The sequence below is a fragment of the Mobula birostris genome, chromosome 9, assembly GCF_030028105.1.
Source record: "Mobula birostris isolate sMobBir1 chromosome 9, sMobBir1.hap1, whole genome shotgun sequence".
NCBI classification, from domain to species: domain Eukaryota; kingdom Metazoa; phylum Chordata; class Chondrichthyes; order Myliobatiformes; family Myliobatidae; genus Mobula; species Mobula birostris.
The window spans coordinates 19,472,216-19,486,743 of record NC_092378.1 but is presented as its reverse complement, the minus strand read 5'-3'; the positions used below and the strand labels follow the sequence as shown (position 1 = coordinate 19,486,743).

General features: G+C 39.8%; 1 protein-coding gene across 4 annotated transcripts in view; it reads right to left on the bottom strand.

Moving 5' to 3' along the window:
- The window catches only part of cttnbp2 (cortactin binding protein 2), a 153,747-nt gene extending 141,888 nt beyond the window's left edge, over positions 1 to 11,859 (bottom strand). For 2 of the 4 annotated variants that reach the window (XM_072267580.1, XM_072267578.1), the window contains exons 1-2: positions 11,663 to 11,857; positions 10,697 to 10,804 (exon numbers count right to left, since the gene is read on the bottom strand). In XM_072267580.1, coding sequence (XP_072123681.1) covers positions 10,697 to 10,804; positions 11,663 to 11,806 — 252 coding nt within the window. In that variant the 5' untranslated portion in view covers positions 11,807 to 11,857. Of the gene's footprint in view, positions 1 to 10,696; positions 10,805 to 11,662 lie in introns of all 4 variants that reach the window. The other 2 variants (XM_072267579.1, XM_072267577.1) reach the window with 2 other exon arrangements.
- Positions 11,860 to 14,528: the final 2,669 nt, after the last annotated feature.

The following is a 14,528-nucleotide window of genomic DNA, read 5'->3' as shown; positions in this document are numbered from 1 at the left end:
CAGCAAGCCTGGTGTTCAAACCTCACACAAAAATGTGCACCTTCCCTGAACAGATCCTCTGGCAAGAATATCGTTGCAGGAACCAACTCAGTGGTGGAGCCCAGCATATGGAATGATCTTCTAACATAAATCACAAAACAAGGTCTTTCTCACTACTGCTTACAGTAGTTTTACAGGCAATAAGATCCCAGCAAGCTGATGGTCAAATTTTTCAAAAACATTGCTAGCAATAGTTAAAAACAAGGTATAAATATTTTAAAATGAAGCATTTTATTTAAAAAAATACTAAAAAAGCATTTTAATAAACTGAATTAGCTTAAAAATACTAGATCCCCTGTAGATGTGCTTTGCCATTGAAATGAATCAGGTTGCTGTTGACCAAACATTGAGTTAACAGCTTCTCAGCACATAGTATTATAGAATTCACCTTGCAGTTTGAGGAGGAGAAACTAAAAATCTGAATCTGAATTACAGTGGAATAAAGGGCATTACAATGGTATGAGACAGGAGCTGGCCAGAGTTGAGTGGAAGGGAACTCTAGCAGAGATGATGGCAGACCAGCAATGGTTGGAGTTTCTGGGGGAAATCTGGAAGACACAGGCGATACATCCCAAAGATTAAGTAGTATTCTAAAGGGAGGACGAGGCTGACAAGGCAAGTCAAAGACAGTATAAAAGTAAAAGACAGGGAACCTAATATAGCAAAAATATAGCTTTTTGAAACTAACAGAACGCAACTAAAAAGCCTTAGACAGAAGAAAAGAAATATGAAGGTATGCCACCCAATAATATAAAAATAAACAAAAAACTTTTTATATATAAAAAGCGTAAAAGAGAGACAAAAGTGAACATTAGACCACTGGAAAATGACTGGAGAGGTAGTAATTGAGGACAAAGAAATAGCAGAAGAACTGAATAAGTATTATGCTTTAGTCTTCACTGAGGAAGACACTAGCAGAATGCCAGAAAAGTGAGAGTGTCAAGGGGCAGAAGTGAGTGTTATTGCTATCACTAAGGAGAAGGTGTTTGGAAAACTGAAAAGTCTGAAGGCAGACAAGTCACCTGAACCAGATGGAGTACACCCCAGCAAGAGTTCCAAAAGAGGTGGCTGAGATTGCAGCGCTATTAGCAATGATCTTTCAAGAATCACTAGATTCCGGAATGGTTCCTGAGGACTGAAAAATTGAAAATATCATTCCACTCCTTAAGAAGGGAGGAGCGCAGAAGAAATGAAATTATAGGTCAGTTAGTCTGACTTCAGTGGCTGGAAAGAAGCTGGAGTCTATTATTAAAGATGATGTTTCGGAGTACTTGGAGGCCCATGACAAAATAGGCCAAAGTCAGCATGGTTTCCTTAAGGAATTCTTTGAGAAAATAACAGGCAGGATAGACAAAGGAGAGTCAATAGGATGTTGTTTATTTGGATTTTCAGAAGGCCTTTGAAAAAAATGCCACACATGAGGCTGCTTAACAACATAAGAGTCCACAGTAATATAGAAAATGTACAAGCACGGATAAAAGATTGGCTGACTGCCAGCAGCCAAAGAGTGGGGATAATGGGGGCCTTTTCGGGTTGGCTGCAGGTGACTAGTGGTGTGTCACAGGGATTGGCATTGGGACTGCTTCTTTTCAAGTTATATATCAATAGATGAAGGAATTGATGGCTTTGTGGCAGAGTTTGCGGACAATATGAAGATAGGTGGAGAGGCAGGTAGTGTTGAGGAAACGGTGTCTACAGAAGGACTCAGGCAGATTTGGAGAACGAGCAAAGTGGCAGATGGAATACAATGTCAGGAAGTGCATGGTCATGCACTTGGGCAGAAGGAATAAAAGTGTGGACTATTTACTCAATGGGAAGAAGATTCAAAAATCACAGGTGCAAACTGACTTTGTTTTCATTCTAAGATTTCCTAAAGGTAAACTTGCAGGTTGAGTTGATGGCAAGGAAGGCAAGTGCAATGTTAGCATTCATTTCAAGAGAACTAGAATATAAAAATAAGGGATGTAATGCTGAGGCTTCATAAGGCCTTGGTCAGACTACACTTGGTGATGTGAGTAGCTATGGCCCCTTTAGTTAAGAATAAATGTGCTGGCATTGGAGAAGTTTGAGAGGAGGTTCATGAGATTGATCCCAGTAATAAAAGGGTTAACATATGAGCATTTAATGGCTCTGGGTCCGTACTCACTGAAGTTTAGCAGAATGGGGGCGGGGGGATCTCATTGAAGCATACTGATTATTGAAAGGCCTAGAAATAGTGGATGCGGAGAGGATGTTTCTACAGCGGATATGTCTAGGGCCAGAGGACACAGCCTCAGGATTGAGGGATGTTCATTTTAAACAGAGATGAGAAAGAAATTCTTTAGATGAGGGTGGTGAATCAGTGGAACTAATTGCCACAGATGGTTGCGCAGGTCAAAGCATTTGTTATATTTAAGGTGGAGGTTGATAGGTTCTTGATCAGCGGTCCCCAGCCACTGGGCCGCGAGGAAACGATATGAGTCAGCTGCACCTTTCCTTATTCCCTGTCACGCACTGTTCAACTTGAACATAGGGTTGCCAACTGTCCCATATTTGCCGGGACATCCTGTATATTGGGGTAAATTGGTTTGTCCCATACGGGACCGGCCTTGTCCCGTATTTCCCCTGCTAAGGTAGAGCGTTCCTATGAAACCTTTCATGCCAAAATGGCGTGAAGCAAAGAAGCAATTACCATTAATTTACATGGGAAAAATTTTTGAGCATTCTCAGACCTAAAAATAACCTAACAAATCATACCAAATAACACATAAAACCAAAAATAAATAACACTAACATACAGTAAAAGCAGGAATGATATGATAAATACACAGCCTATATAAAGTAGAAATGATGTATGTACAGTATAGTCGGGAAGATGAAGGCAAAATCGATTTGTGCGGAAAAATCGGCATGTACGTGCATGCGCACATCACGCATGCACACACAGGTGCCCGCGCAAGGCTTCATGGTCAGGGTAGTCTTTCTGGGGTAAACACAAGTGTCTCGGGATTTGACTGCTTCTTTTGTCCCTTATTTGGGAGTGAGAAAGTTGGCGACCTTAACTGTAAAAGACATGTTGAGATGAGTTTAACCCTACTTGAACACCCACCCCCCGGTCTGCCGGTCCGCAAGAATATTGTCAATATTAGTCCGGTCCGCGGTGCAAAAAAGGTTGGAGACCCCTGTTTTTGATTAAACAGGACACCAAAAGTTATGGGACAAGGCAGGGTAATGGGATTGTTCTTTACTAGCTGTAATTAAGGTTGAGATTAGTAGACATTTGCATTATACCTCTGGCAAGAATTTCAATGCATAGAACAGAAAGCAAAATCTGTTCAGGAATCTTACCTGTTTCTTCCCCCAAGTAAAATTGGAAAATACTCACCCAAACAAGCTCCAAGGTATTAGAGGGGACAAATTTCATTGATAAATTAAGTGAAAATTGTAAACTCGTACAGTATGCATGTGTTGTGACCTAATTACACACCAAGTATAGAATGTTTGATAGGACATTTAAATAATACATTTTTATAATTTCCAATAATTTATTTAATTAACAAATTTAGAAACATTAATTTGATGAAAACAGCACTACATCCAATCCAAAAATAGAATGCTCAGAAAGAATAAAATTCATAAGAAATGGTATATTTCAGTTGATCAATTCTCTTTCTCCAATTTCATCTTGAAGTTATTACTTCAAGGACTCAGGAAGCTGCATCTAAAGTTACTTAACAATGATAAGACATCAGCATATCTATTTTTGAAATATTATCATCAGTTTACAAAACACTGAAGGATTCTTCTGGTGATATATTTATGGGTTCTTATATATAGCCTCTCTCAGGAACCTACAGCAATAACTATATCTTTCCTTCCAAATTCTTACTCAATCCTTAAGCTAAAAACATACTGTGGCAAGTACACTGTTCAAAGACCCATACAAAATCAATAAAGTATCAGACAACCTGCACAGTGGTCTGAATTTGATTGTCTTACCACTCAACCATTGGCCAACAAATAACTAGTCCGTGTTCAGTCAGTGAAAAGTAGAAGCCTAAATTATGGTTCAGATGGTTCTACTGTTGGCATGAGGGGTCATACACCTGTTGTATTTCCTTCTCCACAGACGCTTCTTGACCTGCTAAGTATTTACAACATTTTCTGTTTCTCGTACCAGTGCGGATAAAACAGTCAAGCAACACACACAAAATGCTGGAGGTCAGGTAGCATCCGTGGAAAAGATGTTTTGGGCCAAGACCCCTCTTCAGGACTGAGAAGGAAGGGGAAAGGTGCCAGAATGAAAAGATTGGGGGGGGGGGAGAGAAAAGAGACTAGCAGGAAGATGATAGGTGAAGCCAGGTGAGTGGAGAAGGTCAAGGGCTGGAGAAGAAGGAATCTGATAGGAGAGGAAAAAGGGAATGAGGAGACCTTGGGGGAAGTAATAGGCAGATGAGATTAAAGTTAAATCCCTTTTCAAAGCCAAACCCTCAAAAACGTGTTCCAGGATAATCAGATAGATAGGAAGATCATTTATGCCCATGATCAACCTTACTATTATAAGCACTGCAGTACTTTGTCGGTCTTAATAACCAGAGATATGCAAGCATCTAAAAAAAGGTAACTGGGGGAGAAGTGTCTGAACTGATTTGCCCCTCTCTGTATCACCATTAAAAATAAGCACACAATCTTTTTGCTTCACTTCCCCATCAACCCTGGCTGATTGGACATTCTTAACTCTCTAATTCATCAATGATCCATCCCTAACTATTTGCACACTCTGGTACACCTAGTTCGTTACATGAAACTTCATAGAAAGTGAGATCATGGGGACATGACCCCAGAGTCAGTTAGAGAACTCACAAGGATGGACAAGTTACCCCCAGAGGTAAAGTACCGAGAGATGTCAAGGTAAATGGAGGAATGAGGATTTTAGGGAAGATTAATAGAAGCTGAAGACGGTGAAAGGACAATGAACAGATGGGAAATGATCAAAAACCACAGAGGCACAAAATAATGCTGGAGTTGGTGCAGTGAAAATTGGTACATGGTCTTTAAAATATGCAGGGAATTTAAAAAAAGGAAGCACAAGAGCCTGCAGATGCTACAACCTGGAGTTAAAAAAAAACAAGGGAACTGCTGAAGTGAGTCAGGCAGCAGCAGTGCATTCTCAATCGTGGTACAGGGTTTTCTGTCTTCATAGATGCTGCCCAACCCACGGAGTTCCTCGCAGACTGTTACACACCAAAAGCTGGAGGAACTCAGCAGGTCCCGGCATCACCGATGGCAAGGAAAGGAATAAGGAGTCGACATTTCAGGCCAGGACCCTTCATCCAGCAGATGAATTTTCAAATTTGTTTCAAATTTCCTGTGTGAGGAACAGAGATCGCAGCAAGGAAAGAGGAGACCCAGGATGAGGTCTAGAGACAACTTACTTTGTGCAACAATTTGGGTCTCCAATTACAATGTTATTGCATTAAGATGCATGAAAACATGTGAAAAGATGTCTTCCAAAGGTAAAAATGTTCTGGTTTGTACGATTATGGTACGCAGAATACACAAGTAGCAGGATCTTCCTCAACTCAGACCTCCAAATCTTAATTATGCAATGAGTTTGAGACCAGGATATTTTACCGACCATTAAAATTATTTGTAGGTGGGGCTACTTCTTACATCCATAAGACTGAACAACTTAAAGATTACAAAACCTAAAATTATTTAAACACTGAAGTCACTTTGAATCTAGATCTTACAAATCAGCAGTAGACACAGCATTTTACTTATGTGAAATATGTTCATACTGTCTAACATATAAAAAGTTAGGCACTTCTATGATGACTAGGACAAAAATAAATCAATACAGCAAATAACATTGAGTGCACAGAGATAAGGTGATGCAGAACACCAATGGAAATAGGACAACGGTAGTTGTCCCACTTTTAGTTCAATGTGGGACATCAGCATTGTATAAATGTCAACTGAACAAACTAATCTAATATTCACAGCATTTGGCCTAATTTAATATATGGAACTGTCACTAAACATTGAAGATTGCCTTTTCTTGGACAAGCTGGTAAAAGCCTTATAACCAGAGACCATCATCCACGCCTCCTGATCTCTGCGCCGGGGAGATCATGTGGTATAATGATTACTGTAAGCATTCCTAGGCAAATTGAAGCTTCAAGAAAACAACAAAATGTTTACATAATATTTAACACACAATTGTTAAAATTAAAACTAAAGTATCAGACAAGCAAGAAGTGTTTACCAAACTACATTTGTGCTGAGGAAAACCCCTACAGCAGAGTGCAAAAGACTGCGGCTCTGACTCACAGCTCTGGTGAACTGGGTTGGTTTCTGATCCCAGGTGTTGTCTGTGTTGAGTTTGCACATTTTTCCTGTGATTTTTTTTTCTCCATGGGTCTCTGATTTCTTTTCACATCCCAAACATAGAACAGCACAGCACAGTACAGGATCTTTAGAACATGATGTTACATTGAACTTTTAAGTTAATGCAAGAGCAATCTAATGTTTCCCTCCTGCATAGTCCTGCATTTTTTCTTTCCTCCATGTGGCTATCTAAGAGACTTCTAATTTTTTTTAAATTTCAAAATATACTTTATTCTAAAATAAAATTATATACAATAAACCATTCAATAACTTCCCATCCTTTATGTAAGTTTCCATTATAGTCAGTACATATCCATACTTATGGCCACCCACGTGGTACTCCAGTTGTTCACCTTACCACATCATTGTTGAGGGGTATACTGCCCACCACCCGACCCCTCCCACTCCCGTGGGTGAAGAAACCTATACCGTGGTCCTTCCCCACCGGGCCCTTGCGATGGCTGTACCGAGTTTCAGTGCGTCCCTCAGCACGTACTCCTGCAGCCGAGAATGTGCCAGTCGGCAGCATTCTCCCACGGACATCTCCATGTGCTAGTAGATCATCAAGTTTCAGGCTGACCAAAGAGCGTCTTTCACCAAGTTGATGATCTGCCAGCAGCACCGGATGTTGGTCTCCGTGTGCTTTTAAATGCCTCCAATGTATCTTCCTCTACCACCACTCTCTGTATAAAAAACTGCCTCTGACATCCCCCTAAACTTTTGTCCAACCACCTTAAACTTATGCTCTCTCGTTTAGCCGTTCCAACCCTAGGAAAAAGGTGCTGGCTATCCAGTCTATCAATGCCCCTTATCGTCTTGCACGCCTCCATCAAGTCACCTCCCAGCCCCGACGTGCTGATTAGCAGGTTAATTACTGCAAGTTGCTCATGTGTAGTGGTTAGTGGCGGGGGGCAGGGGGAAGGGAGAATGGGGAAAGCTGGGAGGTCAATGGGGATGTGAGAAAGAATGTAGCAATAAACAAGGAATGGAATTTGGGAACATTCTAACAAATGGCATGAACTTAATGAGTAAATGGCCTCCTTGTCCATCATGAGAAAATATGAAAAGGGAATCCCCAAAGGGTAGATTAAAAAGATCATGTATGTATTTCTGAATATTCCATCACTTCATTACTTACCACACAAATTGGTAAGGTGGTTAAAAAGGATATGGCATGTTTGCCTTATTAGTCTAGAAATTCAGTTCAAGGGTCAGGAGGTTACCCTGCAGCTTTATAAAACTCCAGTTAGGCTGGATCTGGAGTACTGCATACAGTTCTGGTCTCCCATCATAGGAAGGATGTCGAAACTTTGGAGAGGGAGCAGAAGATATTTAACAGGATGCTGCCTGGATTAGAGGGCACGTGCTATAATGAGAGGTTGGACACACTTGCATTGCATTCTCTGGATTAGCGGAGGCTGACAGGAGATCGAAGAGATGATTATAAGATTATGAGAGGCACAAATAAGAGTAGACAGATACTATCTTTTCTCCCCAGGGTTAAGATGTCGAATACCAGAGGGCATACATTTCAGGTGAGAGGTGTAATTTTGAAGATGTGAGGAGCAAGAGTTTTCATACTGTGTGTTGAAGGGCCTGTTCCTATGCTGTACTGTTCTATCAGTCACCATTTAAATATTTTTGAAAGAAATACATGAAACTAAATCTGAAATGCAGAACTGCATAATTGACTTTATAAACAAAATGATGGTGCTTCTACTATCTATGCAAGTTCTGCTAGAAAAGATTTTTAAAGATGGAATTTTTTATAGTATAGTCAAATCAGATAGCTTTCTACTGATGATCCAGGCAAACTGACTAACCACCATCTGTATTGCAAATTTCTGGGGAATCTGGGGAATAGGATTAAGTTGATTTGCACTGCATCTGGAAAAAAATCACACATTATTTCCCCCACTTCTTCCCTCTGCCCATTTTTTCTGCCCATTACGTAATTACTTTTGGCTCTTACTGTGATAAAAGGGGCTTCCTGATTGTTTGTTTGAAAAAAAGGCATTTAATTACCTAATGACTGCCTATATAGCATCTCACATTGGTGAAAAATTTGCCTTTATGATAAGGGTTTTTGTGTTATCAACCTGCAAAATGTGCTTTATAAACCACTGTCATTTTAACCCACTTCCAAGTGAGCACATGGTTGGGGCTGAAGAAACCCACCCAAACATACTAAAAGTGAAGAATGGGCTATATAACAGGCTCACACTGATTCAGTGGGAAAGCACCCCATTCATCCCTGACTCAAAAGAGAACTGTAGCCCATACCGCTGCCTGTGTAAATGGGAACAATGGCAAATAACATGACCCAGGTTCAATTCCTGCCACAGCCCGTAAGGAGTTTGTACGCTCTTCCCATGACTGCATGGGTTTCCTCTGTGTGCTCCAGTTCCTCCCGCATTCCAAAGCGTCCGACTTGTAAGTTAATTGGTCATTGTAAGTTGTCCCATGATTAGGCTAGGACTAAATCAGGGGATTGCTGGGCAGCTCAGCTCAAAGGAGCAGAATGGCCTAATCCGCGCTCTATTAAAATAACAACACTTTAAAAAAGCAATAACTAAAATGTGACTTCAGCTGAAGAAATCGAATTTCAAATCAGGCTATAAGCAATCAACTGAAGACTAAAGATACAGGGTGAAGTTGGAATGATGTTAAGTGGAAAGTACTGAACAAGGAAGTTGTCCAAGATTCCTATATCTGAAACTCCTGGCTACACTCAGAAACATTGTGGAGGGGGGCGGGGGGGTGGTGTTTGAGAAATTTCTGCAAAGCTTCATCACAAATACAGTCACTATCCAAAACCAGGCAGAAATTTTTGAAGGGAAGCTTCAGAAAACATTTGAACTTTTCATCAAATGGTCCTCCTGATACTAAATCATACATGTACACCGACAGACAGCTCTGAATTTTGAGTTTATCCACTGGCATCATTGGTACAGCAATGGTCCCAACATATCAATGTAGTTATAAAGAAGGCAAGACAACAGCTATACTTTATTAGGAGTTTGAAGAGATTTGGCATGTCAACAAATACACTCAAAAACTTCTATAGTTGTACCATGGAGAGCATTCTGACAGGCTGCATCACTGTCACAGGACCTACTGCACAGGACCAAAAGAAGCTGCAGAAGGTTGCAAATCTAGTCAGCTCCATCTTGGGTTCTAGCTTACAAAGAACTCAGGACATCTTTAGGGAGTGGTGTCTCAGAAAGGCAGCATCCATTATTAAGGGCCTTCAGCTGCCAAGGACATGCCCTTTTCTCACTGTTACCATCAGGTAGGAGGTACAGAAACCTGAAGGCACACACTCAGTGATTCAGGAACAGCTTCTTCCCTTCTGCCATCCGATTCTTAAATGGACATTGAATCTTTGGACACTACCTCACTTTTTTTTAATATACAGTATTTCTGCTTTTGCACATTTTAAAAAATCTACTCAATATATGTAATTGATTTACTTGTTTTTTTATTATTTTTAAATTTTATTTATTTTTCTCTGCTAGATTATGTATTGCATTGAACTGCTGCTGCCAAGTTAACAAATTTCACGTCACATGCCGGTGATCATAAACCTGAGTCTGATTCTGACCTTTGAGAGTAGCTTAGCTATAAACCTTTCAGTAAATTGCTGCATTCTAACACCAAGTTGTACAGTAAAGGGAAACTTCGTACAGGGTGTAATGATGAGACTATTCCATTACCCTCCATTCAGCCAATGAAAGGAAGTCATTGAAACTATAAGTATTTATCAGTTCATTGCTTGTACAGTTGAATATTTGTGCTCAAAGTAAACTGTATTATCAAAAGGCATATATGTCAGCATTTACAACCCGGAGATTTGTTTTTCTTGCAGGCATACTGAATAAATCCATAACAGCATAACCATAATAGAGTCAATGAGGGACCGCACCAACATGTTGGCCTTCACCAGTATGCAAAAGACACAGACTATACAAATAGAAAAAAAATATATAATAATTAAATAAATAAGCAATGAATACTGAGAACATCAGACGAAGAGGCCTTGAAAGTTAGCCCATAGGTTCTGGAAACAGTTCAGTGATGGGGCAAGTGATTATCCCCTTTGGTTGAGGGGTAATAACTGTTCCTGAACCTGGTGCTGTGAGCCCTGAGGCTGCTGTGTCATCTCCTCCTGGAAGTGCTAACATTTTATTGTACAGTGAAATGTCTAGATTATAATCATTTTACTGAGGATTCGCAACAAGGGGAAGCTTTTTGAAAACAAAAAAGGGCAGCATTTACTGCTCCTTACCCTCAAGGTTTCTATCACCAGATCTCTTGCTTCCAGTTCCCCCTCAAGGATGCTAAGAAGGGTCAGTAGTTCTGGTTTACTGAGATTGTCCATGTCAACTTCAGGTTTCTGGAACAGGGAAACAAATGTGCATATAACTATCAAACGCATATCAAGTTTGAACGGACAAATACTTACACAAATTATACAAAGTAAAAAATTCGTAAACGATCTTGTATCATTGTATACAGTAAACGCATTTTCTAAACACATTTAGAACAGTTATTTAAGGCGGACTACTGTAATTTTTTGATCTCGGCTTAAACCAGAAAGACAGTAGAAAAGCTATTAATAATAAATTATAACACAATGCAAAAACAAAGATTATTTGGGAAAATATCATCTTCGATGCGATCGGGTATGGCTTATTGAACTGACACATGATAAATGGCAGAGGTACTGGCTCGAATTTCAGCTGCATGAAAGCAATACCCGGGGTTTTTGTTTCGGGGAAACGGTCGCGGCCCGCAAAAGCTAAGAGTGCCGTTGGATTTGATCAAAAATAAAATATACTAAGTTAATTTTTAAATTCTTTTAAAAATGCCACTTTCCACCTTGAGAAGGGAAGGGAAGGGAAGGGAAGGGTCTGGGGGGGCGGTGGAGGAGTCAGCGGGAATCTCAGCAACTGCACTGAAGGTTGAAATAACCCCAAATCATAATAACACTAACAGAATCACGAATACAATCGGAGGGAAGAAAGCGATAGTGTATTGATAGGCAAATAAAGAAAACCGTGGACATTTTGAAAGGAGACCGAAATGAGATTATTTTTTAAAGCCCGCTAGGTTGGTAGCAGGAACTTCCAAAGGGAATGGATACATTGTGTCCAGTGAATGAGTAGCAACGCTCCACACACAATAAGGAGGGTTTTTCCTCTCACTCGGGTTCAAAATGTACGTGTATCGGGGAGGCGGAGGCTGGGGTTACCTGGCTGCTGTTCGGGGCTCGCTCCTCGGACGGAGGGTCGCCGCTGTCCGGCCGCTGCTCGCTCTCAGTCGCCATTTTGCCTTGTGAGAGAGGAGAAGCCGCGCAGGCAGCCAGACAGGGGGCAGTGAGCAACAACTCATCCATCCCACGGCGGAGAATGGGACCGGAGCGACACCCCCTTCCTCCTCCACCTCAACCCAGCCAGATCAAAGCAACCAAAGCTGAGCTGCGGGACTCAGAGTCTCCTTCGAATTACCGAAAGGATCTGGGGAAGGGGTGGGGGGACTGGACGACCGAAGCGGAGAGTCTGTCGTGAGTCTTAGCTTAGTTTACGCCTCTATTGCTTGAAGGTTCGTAACTGTAGAATATAAGACACAATTGGGAAGGTCCTATTCACTGAGGGTGCATTGTGCTGTGAACACAGAGCATTATATTAACAGCAATAATTTTATCCTGCAGGTTTTTTTTCTGTAGGCTCTCTTTCACATTACTGCATTGATTATGTAGGAAATTTTATGAACAGGGTTTCTCTGGCATGGAAGTTGTACTTCCCGGTGGGCTGTCGTCTCACGGCTCTTGATATTTACTGCGTTCCAGACGATAACCAGGACCTGTCTAGTTGTAGTTAATCTTGACATTTCGGTATTTTTTTAAAAACCCTCAAGTCCTTTTCTCTGTTACATGAAAGTGATGATGTAATAGATCTACAAAATAAACTGATTCTGCTACTTGTAAAAGCAACACAAAATATGGAGACTACAGCATAATTAGAAAAGATTTGCAAAGACGAAGCTGGTGCTTCGCCTTTGTGATGAGAAGTGGTCACATTTCGTTAATATTCTTTCTTTTGCAAAAAAAATTAATACAAATCTAACATATATCTTCATCAACCAACAATTTAAACACACTTAAATGGCTTGCAAACAGATACGAGATACAACCCAAAAAAATGGTCACCATCACTGGAGCTCTAGCCTTTCCATAGGCTATTTACAGTTCATGCAACAATATTGTTCTTGGCTATTATTACACGGGGAAGGAAATGATGAAACAATCAGTGGGTAAAATATGTGCAGTTCTTCTCTGGTAACAATATTTTTCTTGCTAAACTGCGAATTTATATATCTTCATCATTATTTGGTACCCATGTACAGATCAAGAGAGTTATCATAATCAGATCAATTTGAGAGACAATGATTTGTTTCTTCTGCACGCAGGTTTTTAATAGACTAACAGCAGACTTTCAAATCCAGTTAAAACCTTTTGCCCTTTAAAAAAATTTAATTTAACAGCATCAACGCCAGGATCTACTTCTCATATACTTCGGTTAGTGCAAGCAGATATAAAATATAAAATATAAAAATAAATATAGTGGCTTTATCAACATTGTGGGGCACAAAACGAATGCAGCAGAATTACAAACCTAGAGAGAGTAAAGCAAATATTAGTGCAGATTTATATCCTGTCCAAGTAAAACAATAGATTATTTTCTTCCTAAATGGTCATTGGCATGTGTCCCTGCTATTACTAATTACCAAGGATATATCTCCTGATTGCATGAAAGATAAGGGACACAATTCAATAAAAATGTTTCAGCACATGATGTAGTTTACATGGACTAATTATCAAATAATTAGTCAGTACTTAGATTTATTTCCTAACTGGCAATTTGGGAAAGTCATTATTTCAAATTTGCTTTCATAAATAACTTAATATCAAACATTGCCACTTTACCCTTGGGGCCACTATGTGTATAGACAAAATGTATAATCAAATAATTATTTTTGACTTCATGAAGATTGAAATATATTAAAGAAACAGTTCCCTTATTGGGTCCCGTGTTGATCTCCTTTAGCATTTTTAGTACCCTTGCCCCTTGCTCCTTTGGATTTGTTTATATCCAAAGAATGTCTGCTGTAGTTAGTTACCTTTCACACCAAACAGTATCAGATCCAGAAGAAATAAATCGAGAAGCTGAAAACACTGTCTAGCTGATAATAAATGCTGCCATACCTACGCAATGTCCTGTATCCCAAAGGTGCAACATAACTTAAAGTATTTTATCTGCATCTTTCTGGTTGTGCATTTGAAAGGCGCAACTTTCCAGGACATCAGATGTAGCCACAAAGTAAGGAAGAAAAGGTAAAATAGAATTGCTATGTGGTTTCATGCCTGATGCTCTATAAGGTACTTACAGATAGAGTTTTTGTTATGTGCTGACTACATGCTGACAATAATCCTTGGGAATGGTTACCGAAAATTTCCCCATTAATACTGCTTTTAATAAAATTTACTTTCAACTTTGTTAACCAAAGCAAGGGTCTTAAAATGATACTGGTTACTCATTCCATCCTTGGCATTTTATATTTGTCTTTGCCTTCTTTTCCCCATATTGCAGAATAGTATCATAGTTCTTTGTGATGTCATTACTGGAATTTACAATGTTATCTCGATACACTAAAGAGATGTACAAGGCAATTTTTGCAACAGATTATTGGATTGCTCCATGTTCCATATTAATATAACATAGTTATGTATTTTTTTCCATTTTATTGTGAATATATCATTGTTGAAAACAGATGGCGCTATAGAAATTAGTCACCAGAGACACCACAGTAGTTATTTTTCCTTTCCCTTTAGCATGCATTGTCACTTAAATTTACATACTTGCATTATATTTGGTCTGAAAAAAATGGAATGACTTTTGAGGATTCAAACTGTGAATAGGCAGTAGGAAGAAACAGAGTCACAGTTGTAGAATCAAATACATTTTGGAAGCAAACCCTGTGGCTCAACTAGTCCATGATAATCCACCTGAGCCAGTCATATTTACCTGTGTTCACCCATATTACTATCAACCTTTCCT